This window comes from Octodon degus, unplaced genomic scaffold, assembly GCF_000260255.1.
Source record: "Octodon degus isolate 3935 unplaced genomic scaffold, OctDeg1.0 scaffold00009, whole genome shotgun sequence".
Taxonomy (NCBI): domain Eukaryota; kingdom Metazoa; phylum Chordata; class Mammalia; order Rodentia; family Octodontidae; genus Octodon; species Octodon degus.
In genome coordinates, this window is record NW_004524585.1 from 29,909,093 (window position 1) to 29,925,870 (window position 16,778).

Below are 16,778 nucleotides of genomic sequence, written 5' to 3' on the forward strand. Positions count from 1 at the left end.
CTTTTTTTTTTGGCAATCACCCTGCCTCTCTCGGGGATGGCTTACCACCCTCTGCTTTGAGAATAGCATGGTTCTTTTGTGGTAAGGAAGAGGAATCAAGAAATAATTTATAACCATTCTCTAAGGAGAACTCTCATGTTTACATTCTGGGAACAGGAATCTCTTTGTAAACATCTAATGCCAGGCAGTGCTTATAGGATGCCAATATTCCTCACAAGTAGCAACTCCAGGAAAGACTGAAAGCTTGCTGTCCTACTTCACTGCCGGCTCTCCACACACTCCTCTGGACCCTTCTGCCTGTTTATTCCCTGAGGTCTGGTGTGCCAGGGGCTCTTCCTTCAACTATTGGGTGTAGTACTCACACCCATAATCCCAGCAGCACTCACACCCTTAATCCCAGTGGATCATGAGTTAAGAACAAACTCTAGAAGCCCATCCCATGACTGCATGAGGCTGTGGGGAGACAACTAGACACAAACCATATCATAAAGGAACAAGCCTGGCCACTTTCCCTGTCTGGTTTCCTGTGTGGCTGTGTGATCTCATCCTCTGCGCATGCTCCCACCTTGTGTTGACGTTGGCCATGAAGTCTGTCAGAGTCAAGCTGATGCTAGACCACACCCTTCAACCTCAGGAGCAGTGAACTACATGGCATCTTTAGGATAAAGTCAGTAGTCTTGGGTATTTTGTTCTAGTAGTGGAAAATGGGCTAAGAACATTCATCACATTGTATATTAGTTTCCTTTGAGTATGACTAAAACTTTATAACCTTTGATTGTGTTATGGTTTAGGTCTTAAATGTCCCCAAAGGTCGTGTGCCAAAAGCTTGGTTGTCAACACGTCACACTACTGTAAGGTGATGGAAACTTTAAGAGGTGGTGCCTAATGGAGGAAAGTTAGATCACTGAGGTGGACAAGCTGGAAGTCTGACCTTTCTGTGCTTCCTGCCTCCACAGGATGAGCAGGCTGCCTCTATCTGCTGTGTACTTTCACCATCTCAGTAGACTCTGCTGCTACAGTCTCTGAAGAACCAGGCCGGGTGACCATGGACCCAACACTCTGAAACCATGAGCCGAAATGCACCTTTCCGCCTACTGTTCTGATTTTTCTGTTTTTTTTTTTTTTTTTATCACAAAATGAAAAGCTAACCCAGACTGAAATCCTTCCCTTTCCCAGCTCCCAAGCCCTGAGAATTGCTGTTTCATTCTGTATTTCTATGACTTTGACTTCTTTATATTATGTATATGTGAGGTTACGCAGTATTTTCTGTTTGACTTATTTCACATAGCATTATATTCTCTAGAATTGTTTGTATTGTTTAAAATGTCAGGATTTCCTTTTTTAAGACAACATTTCACTGTACATGCATACACATTTCCTTTATCCTTTCATCTGCCAATGGACATGTAGGTTTTTCTCCTGTTCTATTTTTTAAGTAACGCTATGGTGGACATGAAATACAAACATCTCAAGACATGGACTTCATTTCCTTTGGATACCCCAAAATAAGCTTGCTGGATTGTCTGATACTTCTGTTTTTAGTTATCTGAGTAATCTCTGTATTTTTCTGTACTGGCTGTACCAGTTTGCAATTCCCCTAGCAGTGAACTAGAATTCCCTTTTCTCTACATGCCTGCTAACACTTATCACTGGTTAGTTTTTAAAATAATACTCTTTCCGTTACACTTTAGATTTGACTGTCTCCCAAAAGATTCGTGCATTCTGAGGCTGGGCCCTTGGGAGGCGAGGGGATCATTATCGATGGATTCACCTGCGGCAGAATTTAGAGCAACATGTGCTGTTAGGTGGTCGGGCCTGGTTGAAAGAGGCAGGTCATGGGGCTTGTGACCTGGCTGTGTACTCTCTCCTTCCTCAGCTCCTCCTGCAGTCTTTGCTTCCGGGCCTCCATGGTGTGTACATCCTTTCTGTCCATCCCCTTTGTGCTCTTTCTGCCTTGGAGTCAGCCTGCTATGAACCAAAGCTGTGAGCCAAAATAAACCTCTCCTGCTTTAAGTTACGAGTGTTGGATATTTTGTCCCAGGGAAGAGAAAGTGACTAAGACAGAAGTATCATTGGTTTTCCAACTGATGTGGAGTGATATCTCATTGTCCTTTTGATTTAAATATCCCTGATGATTAGTGATAGTGAGCACTCTCTCAGAGACCTGTTGCCATTGAATGTCTTTGGGAAAATAGTTATTTAGGTCCTTTGCCAGTTTTTTATTTTTTATTTTATTTTATTATTTTCTGTATTTAGGACAGGGTCTACAGGGTGTACTGGGTCTTAATACCCAGCTCGGACTTACAGTGATCCTCCTGTTTTCAGCCTCCCAAGCATTGGAATTACAGGCATATGCCACCACTCCCAGTCTCAATCACTGTCTCAGTGTGCCCTGGGGTGGGATCTGCACGGCACAGCAGGAATCGAATTCCAGCCTCTGTGCTCTGCCTAAGCAGATGCTTTAGTCCACTGAGCTATCAGGTTGGCCTCTTTGTCAGTTTTTGATTGGGTTATTTGGTTTTGATTTTTTTTTTCCTACTGCTAAGTTACGTAAGTTTCTTATTTATTTTGGATATTAGTCACCTATTAGATACAATCAGTCCTCCATATTACACATTCTCCATCCATAGATCGAACCATCCATTGATCAATTAAAAAAGAAAAAAGAGCCACATGGATGACACTGACAAAGGATCTACAATCTGAGGTACAGGATCTCAGGATAAATCCTGAAGGGATTTCACTGACCTTATCAGACCCAAAAGCTACAACTCTTGTTGCATAGATCTTGCTTTACCTTGGTCTTAACCATCCAGCAGAAAAGTATGAAAACTAAGTATAAGAAGTAAAGCCATGGTGTTATGTTGAGCTGTGGGGGACTCAGGTCAACAATTTCTGACATTGCCAGTTAAGTGGAAGACCCAATACTATTAAGGACTACTGGACTCTTAGAATATTTTGCTGAGTTAACATGCCTATAATATTCAAATGACGGAACTAAACAAAAAAGGGGATACAGATGAATGTCCATTTTGTATCTGTGTACTCAAAATAGGATAGATATATAGTTACATAGTCTTAATGAACAGAGGGATTTGTTCTAATAGTGTTTGTAAATAGGATATCATGTCCACATCTTGTACAGCAAATAACCACTAGGAAGAAAGTATGCAATATGCTAATTATTGAAACTGTCCTACCAATTTGATTTGAAACTGTCTCATTGCTATTTGTCTCTCAAAATTATGGAAAAAGAAAAAGAAAAGGAAAACGTTCTTTGATCACCAGGCGTGACATAGCAGCAAGTCAGCAACTGTCTCTTGCGAATAGGGCAGGAAAATAAAATTCCTTTGTACTTAAAAAAAAAAAAAAAAAAAGAAAAAGAACAATGGTGTCTGTATCGAACAGACACGGATTTACGTCTGATATCGTTCCTAAACCATGCAGTACAACAAGCTATTCCCGTAGCATTTACACTGTAGTAGGCGTGATACATAATCTGGAGATGCTTTACAGTGGGGAAGGGGGGACACCATGCCCAGTGGCAGAGCACGGGCCTCCCACGGGGGCAGCGTGGCGCCCCGGCCGGCAGAGGAGAGCGCGTACGAGATTGTGTGTGAGGTCTTGCGCGGATGTGACACTGCTCTCCGAGAGAGCCGCGAGCCCCCTGGGTCGGGGTGGTGGTTCTGAACCTCTCCCGTGCTCTCACTAGGGGACAGCTCTGTTTTATCCCTTTCCATATGCATTGCGTTTCATTTTGATGTTTCCTGGGCAGTGTGGAAGCTTTTCAATTTGATGCGATGCCCCTTGTTAGTTTTTGCTTTTGTTACCAGTGCTTTGGATATGTAAAAAAAAAAAAAAAAAAAAAAAAAAAAAAAAAGGCCACAACCAGTATCAAGAGATTTCAACCTGTTTTCTTAGAGCAGGTTTTAGTAAGAGGAAGGTAGTAGAGGAAATGCTGAGAGATGGCCAGACTCTTAAACTACCCAAGACTGTATAAAATAGCACTTCGTGTGAAACGAGAACCACCTGGGGCAGCTTGTGATACGCTCTAGGATGGACGTGGATCACATATTTCCCAATATTCAAGCATCATCCTTCCTGCATTCGTGAGAAGTCTGACATTTCTCACAGGATTAAGTAGCATTGTTGGGCATAGAATGAAGTGTGGCACCTGCTAAGCTGCTCTTAGAGGTGAATCACTTATACTTACTACTTTTAACCAGAAAATATCTATGGCAGAACAAATGCAAAAGAGGGGCCCAGGAGATGGCTCAGTAGAATAAGTGCTTGCCTGGCAAGCACAAGGGTGTGAGTTCCATCCCCGGTTCTGAAAAAAAAAAGATAACTGCAAAGAGAAGGAGAGCGGTGCGCTGCTGTTTTCCTGAGCAGAGATGAGTGTTCTGTATAACCAGTGATGCTTTAGTGATGCTTTAGAGCCTCTCATTTGCCTGGACGCTGGCCAAGTATTTACAAAGTTATTGGAAGATTCATGGAAGTAACACATTTTAATAATAATTCACTAAGAATATTAAGACCGCCCTTCTTTCAGTGGCAGGTGGGTTTGGGGAGGAGCAGACATGGCCATCTTTGGATCCAGTTAAGGAGAATTTGAGTTGGACACACATTTGGGGTAGAGCAATATGTTCTCGTTCACAGTGTGGAGTTAGTTACTGCTAGCTCTCCCACGTAGCATCGCTCCCTGGAATATTCTCGCAAACGGCTGTGCCAGCCCGTGTGGTTTAGACCCTACAAAACGTGGGTCTGCCCTCTCACGGAGCATATCTCTCGGACCTTTGGAGTGTGTGGAAACCTGTGAGCACCCCACACGGCATCACAAGTAGCACAGCACTCACAGCGTCCTTCGGCTCTTTCCCTAGAGGTGCTTCCCCAGTCGCTACCAACAGCAGAGACCGATTTTGAGACAAGTTTTGGCCAAATCCTATATTACTAGAATTGCACGGCGCTTATAGTATATTTTTTTGATAAGAAAAAATGCATCCTTTACATTTTCCTGTCAACTGCATATCTTCTTTGCTTTCACAGCTATATCTGTAGAATAGAAAGTGGGTGTGTTAAAACTTGGCCCCTATCCTGTATAAACTCCTATAAATTTAACCATTCTCATTTGTTTTTCATTACAAAGTTGTTCTTTCAGTCTAGTGTATTTCTTTTCAAAACATATTTTTTTTTTGAACCAGCACTGTGAGGTTTATTATTTATACTCTTTACAAAGTTAGTATCAGGAGACACAGGGTTGTCTAGCAACTAATAACTGGAATTGTCCCAGGCAGGATGCTTTTCTCAGGATCGAGGTAGCTTGATTGCTTTAGGTCCTTTCGCCTTGTCTTGCCCCCACACATATGACCAAATTCCAGCTTCCCCTGCTCCCTACAGTATTATTTTACGAAGGGTTTTTTACTAGTACAGATGTGCTCGTGCACATCTGTAATACCAGCTACCCAGAAAGCAAAGGCAGGAGAATCACAAATTGAATTGAGGCCAGCCTGGACAATTTAGCTAGACTCTGTCTCAAAATAAAAAATAGAAAAGGATGGAGATATATCTTAGTGTTCCCTGGATCCAATCCCTACTTCTTAAAATCAAAACATATTTTTAATGAAACAAAAACTATCATAAAAAAGCAAATACTGCTATGGTTACTCAAATACTATTAAATTTGCTGTAAATTCTATGTGCACGTTTGCATACTATCCTGTGCATGTTGTCTTAAAACATTAGAAACATTTTTGGGAAAAGTGAAGTCATCTCCACACTGGGTGTAAGTTTTCTTTTTCGCTCACTAGCATATCTTGCATATCTTTATTCATAGGAATGTTTCCTTGGGCTGATAACTACCATTAGCTTAGTCAACAAATTCCTCATGTTTGAGTTTTTAGCATTTTGATTTTTTTTTTTTTTTTTTACTATAGCAAATGATGCCTTGATGAGCATTTTGTTCCTGTATCTTTTCATTTTTTTGGAGAATTTTTCCTGTAATGTAACCTTCTAGCCATGGGATTAAAATGGGGTGTGTAAAGAGGTTTGGACACTGCCCTCTACATCACTGTGCCACTCGGTAGATAATTCTCTCTGAGAACACAGTTCTCTACACTTTCGTCCGTGCTCTATTATCAATCACTTTTATTTTTACCAGTCTGAAAATGGCAACTAAGAGATCCTTAACTTTTGTTTCTTTGACAGTGAGGTTGAGCTTCTCTTTCTCCTATCATTGATTATTCTACTTTTTTAAATTTGCCCATTTTAAAAATGATGTATTTTGGAGCCAGTGGCATAAGCACCTGCGTGGCAAGCACAAAGTCCTGAGTTCAATCCCTGATATCCCTCCCCTGCTGAAGAAAAAGGTTGGATTTCTTATTTTTCTTATTGTCTTAAAGAAATTGAGATTACTTAGGTTATTACCTCTGTATCCTAACTTGTTTGCAAAGGGCATTTACAATTGAATTTTAAACTATTAAATCCTGTAGTGACAATCTCTGCAATTATAGAGTCAATAACACAGCACCCAGCTTCCTAATAACAATGAATGGAAGGGGCCAGGGAGATGGCTCAGTGGAATAAGCGCTTCCCTGGCAAGCACAAGGGTGTGAGTTCAATTCCCGGTTCTGGAAAAAAAAAGAATGGAGATATTTCACACATTGAAAAAATTAAACTATGAGGGCCAGAGATATAGCTCAGCAGCATAAGTGCCTTCTTGGTAAGTGCAAGGTCCTGAGTTCAATCCCTGGTACCACAGGAAAAAAAAATCAGATTTTAAAAAATTAAATTATGGACATTGGAAGGTAAATTTGTTCTTTATTAGGAGAGAAATGATCAGTCTTCCATAAGCCAAGGAAGGTGCCTACATCTGAAGCCAAGGTCCCTCTGCTAGGTTCACAGACAGCTCTGAGATTAGAAGTTTGCCCTTGCTGTGATGTGAAGACTGATTTTACTTTTCATGATCTTAGTGCTTCGTACCAGGCACTACCTGGACACTGATAACCAGAAAAGCTAGACATAATTTCATGGGAAGTTGGTGTTTTTGAAGTACTTACAACTTTAGCAGTTAGAGCAAATCATGTGGGATATATTAAAGGTTTTATATATTTTTTTAACTTACATGGGTTAGTACTTACTTGCTCATAATTTGGATACATGTTGAGTCTAATAAAATATATTTTAAATATATATACTCTTCACTTACTATTAGGAAAATCTCTTGATCAGTGGGCTGCAAATTGATAGCCCCCTGGGTGTATCTGTTCCCAATCTATTGCCCTGATAATTGAAGAACCAATTTGAACTAGATATTAATGCTTAAAATGGAGACATCTGTCATAAAAAGACAACTTTTTCACAATAATTGACTAAATTCATGTTAGTAACGACTTGTAAGTGGTGTTTTCAGATAGGGCCAGTAGTCTCCCATTTGCCTTAGTTCTTGTTTTTTATTATCTGTTCCACTTAGATTCACTTTATTTGTTTGTGTGCATTATGAGGATGGCTCTTATTTTCTTTGTCTTTTTTGACACAGGGTTTCAGGCTGGCCTTGAACTCACTGTGAAGCCCAGGCTGGCCTCAAATTCACAGCAGTCCTCCCACCTCAGCCTCCAAGTGCTGTACTGCAGGCATGTACCATCAGGCCCAGTTTGGATGGCTCTTCCTTTAATTTGCAGGCAAAAGAATATTAAAAGGTATGTATATGAATAAATTCCTTAATTTGTTCAGTATTTTGAAGATGTCATAAAGGTTCTTGCTTTATTGTTTTTTCCAGGTACATTCATCTTCTTAGATGGTGGTGAGAAACTGAGACACTGGAGGTAGAAATATGCTAGAAACAGTAACTTTCTTCTTCCCAACAAACCATTCCATTTTCTGGTTTAAAAAAAAGAGAGAGAGAGAGAGAGATCTGGAAGGTGTTACACTTCCTGTAGTTCGACTATTTTACGCTGTAATTTCTTGATGTCCTTTTGCACTTTATATTTCTCTAGATCCATTTTTGTTTTCTGTATTTGTCGGAGGGAGTTGAGAGAGTCGTGAACGGATTGGAACCCTGGGAGAGGAAACAAGAATAGAAATATTAAATTAAACGATGCCTTGAAATATTTTTTTAAAAATTTGCAGATGAATAGTGCTGCTATGACTGATTATTTAATTCAAAGCACATTAAATTCCATTAAGAGCCATGTGATGGCACATGGCTGTAATCCCAGCACCCGGGAGGCTGAGGCAGGAGGATTGCTGTGAGTTTAAAGCAAGCCTGGGCTACATAGTGATTTCAAAGGTAGACTGAACCACATAGTAAGACCCTGTCTCAAAACTAACTAACTAAATAAAGAAATAAAGTGAAGAACCATCTAAAAACATACAGAACTGAACATGGTGGTGCTTGCTTGTAATCCCAGCATTTTGGGAGACTGAGGCAGGAGAGTTGCAAATTTGAGCCCCTCCTATGCAACTAAGTGATTTAGGGAGACACTGTTTAAAAATAAAAAATATCAAAAAATGGCTGGGGATATAACTCAGTGTGAAGGCCCTGCGTTCAATTCTCAGTGCCCCCAAATAAGTGAATTGAATGAATAAATGTAAAATTGTACATCTGCTTATATGTGATGAAGGTGTAGTAGCCACGGTGTTTTAACTTGGGTCTGGTTTTATTATGAAAATTTATTTTCCTTCACTTCATCCTAAATATACTATATAATGAAATAATTCTATATTTAAAATATTTTCTTTTCTGCATGCTTAAACGAGAGAGTTTCACTATCTTTTTAAAAATTCTTATTGCCACATGGAACACAAAGATCACAATAAGATTACAAAACTTCTCTGAAGGGCTGGGGAGACAGCTCAGTGGCATGAGCGCCTGCCTGGCAAGCGCGGAGTCCCACATTTGATTCCCAGTACCACAAAAGGAAAGAACAAAACGGAGCAAAACTTCTCAAAGGAACCTTTTTAGGCCCTGAAGAATGGCGCCTGCTGCCACCTCTCTCAGGCACTTTGTATCTGTCTTATACTGACCTCAAGCTTCTTGGGACGACCATTTCTTACTCACTAAGGCCTTTCACATATGGCTTCCTGACACGTTTTTGCTATAAGGCATAAAAAGGCATAAAGGCGCCAACCATTAATTTGCAGCCCCCCCCCCCAAGGTAAAACTCCTACTTAGTAAAATGGAGAAACATAGATTGAAAATTTGTCTTTGCCTCTTGAATCTGAGTTAAATAAAACATCAAGCAGAAGATCAAGCCTTTCCTAGAAGGACCGGCTATATTAGGAACAAGATTCCTGGCCAGGTAACTCATTATTTTACTTGGTGATAGGAACTGAGGGTTGTGAAGGAAGCGAGTTTTATTTATCTGCAAGGAACATCAGGTAGGATGATATCATAGTGTCTTCCCAAGGCATTGCCAACGTATATCTTTAGGGGACCAACAGTTTGTGGAATTTACTCATGAATTTTTCAGAGATGCAGAGGACAGAAAAAGGGTTAGGACTGTCTAATAGAGGAGGTCCTCTATTCCCGACAATTCCCTGAGCACTGTGACCTCAGGCAGACGGCTTCTCCACAGCACCTTCGGCATGTCCTTCCCTTTGACAAATTAGATGAGCCTTTCAAATTAATACTCTTTGATGTCAGCTCAGCTTGACACTGCTGCTATTAGCTTCTTAAGAAGAAAAGCGGTTATTGCACTGGACTTTGCTAATTTATCTCTCTTCCTTATTTCTAAAGGTCAAGTTTCCAGTCTGACATCTGTCTAGACTCATTACCTGTAGTTCCATGAGAGGGGCATTTCACAACATACCCCAAATTTCATAATGTAATTTCATAACGTACCCCAAAGTCAACTCTTGGTGATCTCTAGGACTTTGCGTGTTGAACAATTCTATGATTCAGTGAATTTTGAGATTAAAAAAGTTTCCCAGCAGGGGCAATTCATGACATTGCCCAGAGTGAATGAAGGAATCTGGCTTCCCTACATCCCCTCCAGGGGTGTGTTGACAACCTACAGGAGATTAGGGAAGCCAGGGGACATACATAATGATGCCACAGGGGCTGGGGAGATAGCTTGGGGCCCTGGAGATAGCTCAGTAGAATAAGTGCTTGCCTGGCAAGTGCAAGGGCCTGAGTTCAATCCCTGGTTATGAAAAAAAAAAGCCATAATGATGTCATGACAAGATGTATTCTTCAAAATAGAAACTTCTGAGGAATCAGATCAGAAAACACCGATGTTCTTTAATAAAAAGTAACCACTTACCTGACTGATACTCAGTCTGCATTTTTTCTAGTTCACTCCAGAGCTGCTTTTCCATATGGTTCATTTTCTTGGACAATTTATGTTCTATATGCTTGACTTTGTTTAGTTCTGCTTCTTGTTTCTGTGAATTGATGAAATTCTCTAATTTGCTTGAAAGCTCCAGCATTTTTCCTTCTGTTTTGTTTGTTGACTTTTCCTAGGAAAGAAATCATGTGATAAAACTCTGTAAAGAAGAAAACTTAGGTGAATTTGTATTTTAGTTGGGAGAAAATGTTCTTAGTGTGTTTGCTACTCCATGTAAAGTCTGAAAATTCAAAGCCAGATCCCTTGTACCCAAACACTGTTCACAGGGGAAGAATTCTTTCCTTCCACCTTGCTTGTCTGTAGTTTGTAAAACTAAACATTTCTACATGTTATGGAAGGAAAGGACTGTGGGCCTGCTGAGATGCTTTGGGAGTTCGCAGCTGTCGCCTCATGTATAAAGAAGCGTAGCAAAGGAAGATGTCTTAGCCCCTTTCCCTGTGTTCCAGGGATCCGCCTCTAAGTGTTACAAGTTCTCACTTCCTAGAGCCTTCTAGGTCCAGGTGGACACAGTCTGCTAGAAGAGCGACTGACTCTGCAAGCCAGCTATGGATCATATTCTTCTCCAGAAATTCTGACATAATTGACTCATGACAGAGCTCAGGCGTTCACATAGTTTGGAGCTCTCCAGGGGATACTGCTAGGCAGCAGTGTGGAGAGGCAGAGGCAGACTTAGGCTAGGAATTCAGGAGCAGAAGCCAGCCATGACTGGCACAGCCCCTTTGCTTCTCCTCTCTGGCCCTTCACGCTTCAGAACAGTAGTTTTCAGTCTCCTGGCCTTGCTAGGGGCTTCAGCCTTCAAGGTGACCCCTTAAAGCTGATAGAGGAACTTCCCTAATCTGGGGTGAAGAACTAGCGAGCTCACTTGCCTGCTGCAGATCTGACTGCACAGAAATTCTTGGCTGTCTTGTTTGTCTCCAGTTCTTGGTTCCTACACCACCCAGTTATTTGCAAACTCAGGTGGGGGCTGGTGACATAAACAAACTTGCTGAAGTTCCTATATCCAAGTTCTCAAAACATATTTGAATCTCCAGGTAGCCGGTAGCCATTGGTCACAGAGATGGCATGGGGTGCCCTCCCCGTTGGGCATAAGACAAGAGTACATGAGATAAGTGTATTTCTCAGTGCTGTAGCGGCCTCGCCCCAAAGTCTGGCGCTTTCTTTACATGATCTATCTGGAAAACTTGTGATCTACTAGCAGATCTCCAGAGAGATTAAATTCCTTGCTTGGGCAGAAGTTTCTAAGCCTTTCTCATGCCTCAGTGTCACCCAGGGGGCTGGTCTAGAAGTACACAGTTTCAGTGGAGGTCCCCAGAAAGCTGGCTCCCTAGATCTAGGGTAAGAACCTGTATTTTTCAAATGCCTCTTCAGGCTGTTTTGGTAAAAGGCGAGAAGACACAGGCAGGGTTGCAGAGTTGGGAAGTGGCAAGCAGGGCCAGAAGACAGGTGGCTGGATTGCTGTGTCAGTGCTAAAATATTAAGTCATAATGCAGCGAAGCTTCCTGTAAATATTGGAGCGAGACCTACCTGGCCTTGTCTCACAGTTAACATCCACACAGCGACCATGCAGCTGCACTTTGTGAAATAACAGAGCTCCTTACCAGCTTCTCCTGCAGGACCTTCAGACCTTCATTTATGTGGGCCAGGAGGTCTTGTCTGTGTTTGATAAACTGGCTTTCAGTCCATTTTTGATTATTCTCAACTTCTTCATAAAAATTATTTGACAGAGAGTTAAATCTAAGGAAAGATATTTTAATCTGTTTTAATAAGTGCATTTTAAACAAAAGGAAAATTTAGTGTTCAAAAGTCCACAGGAAGAAAAATTTAGTGTTTACAAAGTCCTTCAGGGCCATGGAGATGGCTCAGTAAAATAAGCCCTTGCTTAGCAAGTGCAAGGGCCTATGTTTAATCCCGTTCTGCCAAAAAACTATGGATGTACCTGCCAAAGGGCCTATGGGGTAAGGTGGGGAAGAAAGGAAATGACCCTTTGTCCTAGGCTTGGGTCTTGGCTTTGTTGGAGGCTTGAGTTCAGGCCAGCTGCCCTCCATGGCTGTCTGTGTACCCTAAAATACACAGTCACAGGTGCACTTTGGCTGGCGGCTAGCAGGCCACACGGCAATGCATGTGCCATCCGTGCAGAATTCCTCTCAGGTTGTGGTGCTCCCGCTGTGTGGCGCAGACACAGAGCAGTCATGCCCACTAAGGAGTATTCCGCTAGAGCAGAGGGTGCCAAATTGCTCTCTGTAAGAAGCCAGCTCGTAAGTGCATTAGGCTTTGTGGGCCTCGTGGTCTTCATGGGAACCTCGCACTGTTGCACTGTGGCAGAGAGCAGACAGTCACAGACACATGTGGCCGCATTTTGCTCACTATGTACACTGTGTATGCATGGAACTTTGCATTTCAGAGAACATTTACGCATCAGGCAATCCAGCATTTTTCATAAAAGCCTATTTGAAAGTGTAAAAACCACCCGTGGCCACAGTAGGCTTGGCTCTCAGTGACAGTGTGCAGCACCCTGCCCTTCCTGTGCCAGTGTGCAGGTGGGAGGGGGACCAGGGCCCAGAGGACCTGCATTGTCCAGAAGAGGCAGAGGCAGTGGGTGGGAGCAGAGCACCCAGAAGGACATGGGCAATGTCTTGTTCGAGGGGGACATCAGGTTATCACTGTCTTGGGTGAAATCTTCACTGAAGTCCCCATCACCACCAGTGGATCTTGAGAGTAAATGTTTTTGGTAATGGTAGGGTGTGAATGTGCTTACAAAGATGTTGAATTCCTCGTGTGGAATAAAATGTAGACTAGAGGTGCAGGAGGGGACTGCTGGTGTCAAGATGAAGTGCTACTGAATAACAGAAAGGATTTCTGAAAGGAAGAGTAGACGCTATAGAGGCTAATGGGGTTAGAAACATGCCATCCATCTAACGTCCCTGTAGAGTGGCTGGGGACAGGAAGGGGAATATTTATCTGAAACTACTGACAGATACAAGGATGCAGACTCAGGATTCAGATTGGCAGGGAAAATAGGTGGTTGTTATTGAAAGCATTCATATTGTGTTACAATGTGAGGCATTTACAATTGACAATTGTCCTGATGTTTTTAGGCTAAAATATATACAGAGAATTTTTAGACAGTGCTGTTATCATTAGGAATAGCTGAAGACAGGGTGGCCGTGTACTGTGTACACTTGCCTCTCTGGAAAAGGTGTTTGGTCTTGCAGTAAGTCAAGTGCCATATGATCATCAGCATGTTTATTTCTACTGGAGGCAAGTTTTGCCCTCCCTGAAGACACCCCGTAATGTATGGAGAGTGTGAGTTGTCTGGGGACATGCGCCTGGCTTCCAAAGTGGGAAGATACAAAGGATGGTTCTACCCATCTCACAATGCAAAGAACAGTTCCACAAGAAACAATTCTCCAGCTACAGCCGCTGTGACACTGTACCAACTGTTACTCTGACACTTGGGAGGCTGAGGCAGGAGAACCACAGGGCTGAGCCCAGCCTGGGTACATTAGTGACACTCTGTCTCAAAATAAAAAAGGCAGCGGTTAGAGCTCAGGGAGATGGCCCTGGTTCAATCCCCAATACCATTTTATTATGAGACAGGGTCTTGCTATATCTTTTAGGCTGGCCTCCAACACGGGAGTGATCCTCCTGCCTCAGCCTCTCAAGTGCTGGCATGACAGTGTACAGCACCAGGCCAGCTCCAGTGCCATTTTTAGTACACATGCCGCTGCAGCGAGCATCCAGTCCGAAGATCAATATGCTGAAATTGAGAAATCCTGATTTAGATGAGGAAAGCAAAGCATGGGAAAGGTCATTTGTGTTCCCTAGTCATATACTGGAAGATCAGCTACATCGTGATCTTGTCCCCTCTGAATCCTCACATTATTTTGGACAAGAGGGATGTTGGCAGCACAGAAAGCATATTTTGATTGTGACAGGTGCCTCAACATTGAAGACGACGAAGCTGGCTCCTGTGTCAGCTCTTGCTCCAGGCCCGAGTCGCATTCACCCGGCAGCGGGGCCAACAGCCACTGCATGGGCTGCTCCCGCTGAGCGCGCGGCTCCCGCAGCCCTGGCTTGTGCTCGCTGAGTCTTCTGCAGCGTGGCCGCCGCCGCCGCGGGCCTCCCTTCATATTCATTCGTATTTCCGCTCAAACACCACCTGGCCCAGGGACCTCTTTCTGACCACCCCGAAAAGGCCCCTTTCTCCTCATGGGTCTCCCTTTAGTGCCTTATTTTATTTTCTTCAAAGCGTTCACCAGCCTCTGACATACGCTAAGTTGTGCGCTATCTCCACCACAACCGAAGCTCTCTGAAAGCAGGGTTTTCTTGCCTGGTGCTGCAGTGTAGTAAGCGCTCCGTTAATAAGTATTTAGGAAGGCAATAGATGGGTCATTTCTTCAGATGCCTTTAGTTAAGGCCGTTCAAAATAGAAAATAAGCTTGTCAAGCCATTTAGAAACACACTCTGCTTTGATTTTCATCTTCCTTCTCTCACACAGAGTGGACGTTTTAATTAATACTCATGATTAAGGGGGACAGTCCCAGACAAGCAGGAGAAAGCCTTACAGTGAGAATCCAGCTTTGCTGCGGCCTTCTGCTGTATAATAAATGTTGACTATTTGCTCTCTTATTCTTCAACAGCAGCAACAAGCTTCTGAACACCAAGGAGGAACCACTACAGGTACCTAAGTAACATCTCGGGAAAAGCAAATCAATAATGGAAATTCTGAAATAAAAGCCATAAAAATGAATTTATCAGCCTTTTATTATAAGGCTGGCCTGAAATTAGAGGCCCACTTTTCTGTAAACAATCAGAAGTGAGACTCTGTTGGTAATTGATTAAAATATGAAAGAATTATACAAATATTTGTCTAGAAAGATAAAATAGAGATTTGTATAAGTATTTGCTTATTTTTTTTCCTAGCAAAATGGACATGATTTACTCTAAGTCTATTAACTGTAGAACTTGCAGCTAAAACAGGATGAATTTGTCTTAAACGACATAATTTGTTGTCGAATCTCTACTCCACTGAATGGAGGAGTATTTCTATTAAAGACAAATGGTAGATAGAGGGGAAGAGAGATGGCTTTTTCCTTCAGTTTTCTCAAAACACAAAATCAGACTTTTAAATTATGGCCAGAGGGGCTGGGGAGATAGCTCAGTAGAATAAGTGCTTGCCTGGCAAGCACAAGGGCCTGAGTTCGATCCCCAGTTCTACAAAAAAAAAAAAAAAAAAAAATTATGGCCAGAGGCCCTATAGGATGATGTAGGCTATTTATTTATTTATTTATTTAGTGCAGTGTCTTGCTACAAGCTCAAACTCTTAGTGATCCTTCTATCTCAGTCCCCCACTCACCCCGCTGCACTGGGATTACAGGTGTGCTCCATCATGCCCAGCTTCAGTGGCCGGCTTGGTGAAGGGCCAGCATGACAAGTGGTACCAGGGATCCAACCTGGGTCCTTACTCTTGTCAGGCAAGCACTTAGACCACCGAGCTATCTCATCAGCCCCTTTCTTTTTATTTTTTAATTTTTATATCAACAGAATCAAGCTCAAATCCCACTGAGGGCAGTTTTAAGGAAAGGAATTACAGGAGCAAAAGGAAAATTTAATCAGAAACTATGGATGCAGTGGATCCCAGGACAGAGAATGGGATGTGGGCTAAGTTCGAAGGCAGAGGGAACATTGTGGTGGTGGTGACACCCAGGGAGGGCCTAGCTCCAGTCTCAGCCAGATCAGTGTCCACTTATGTTCCCATCTGGGTCCTGCATTCAACAGACTTTGGAATGAAATTGTGAAAAATTAAAAGTTTGAATTCTTGGATGTGGTCACTGCTAGCAGGCTCTTAAGAGTTTAGATAGTGGCTTTGAGAAGCACATGTGAGAAAACTATTTAGGGACCTCTAATTACATGATATTTTCATTTGTTTGTAATTACACTTAAAAATGATAAATCATTTACTATCTTTGGTGTTGAATCTAAGATTTTAAGTTTCATATCAGTAGCAAGAAATTAATTATAAGACACAATGTTCTACTAAGTTTATGGCTATAGATAGAGCCCTTTTAAGCTAATTTCTTATTAATGTTCTATGACAAAACAAAACTTACATTTTGTAGGTGCCCAAAAAGTCACCATTCCTTATATCAGTTTCTATTTAAGGGTACAACTATGAATGAGACAAAGTCCTGCTTCAGATCTGATTAGTGAAACTAGTTACAAAGCAGTTCTAACTCCACCCTCACAGGAAGACTTATTTCTTGTTCATTCCAAGTTAAGCATAAACATAAATCCCAATACCATCCTAGTCTATTTCCTGGCCACCCAAGCAAATATAATCTTTCCCTTCTCTAAATTTCTACAGCACAATTTACTTATTAATACATTGGTTCCTATAATAGAGGCTTTATGGACTGATAAAAGCAAGTTTTGGAG

General features: G+C 42.0%; 1 protein-coding gene across 1 annotated transcript in view; it reads right to left on the reverse strand.

Annotated features, from left to right (window-relative positions):
- Positions 1-7,607: 7,607 nt before the first annotated feature.
- Positions 7,608-16,778, reverse strand: part of Fam81b (family with sequence similarity 81 member B) — a 49,997-nt gene continuing 40,826 nt past the window's right edge. Inside the window, 3 exon segments of the mRNA XM_004625432.2 lie at positions 7,608-8,053; positions 10,260-10,455; positions 11,942-12,077. Coding sequence (XP_004625489.1) covers positions 7,920-8,053; positions 10,260-10,455; positions 11,942-12,077 — 466 coding nt within the window. The 3' untranslated portion in view covers positions 7,608-7,919.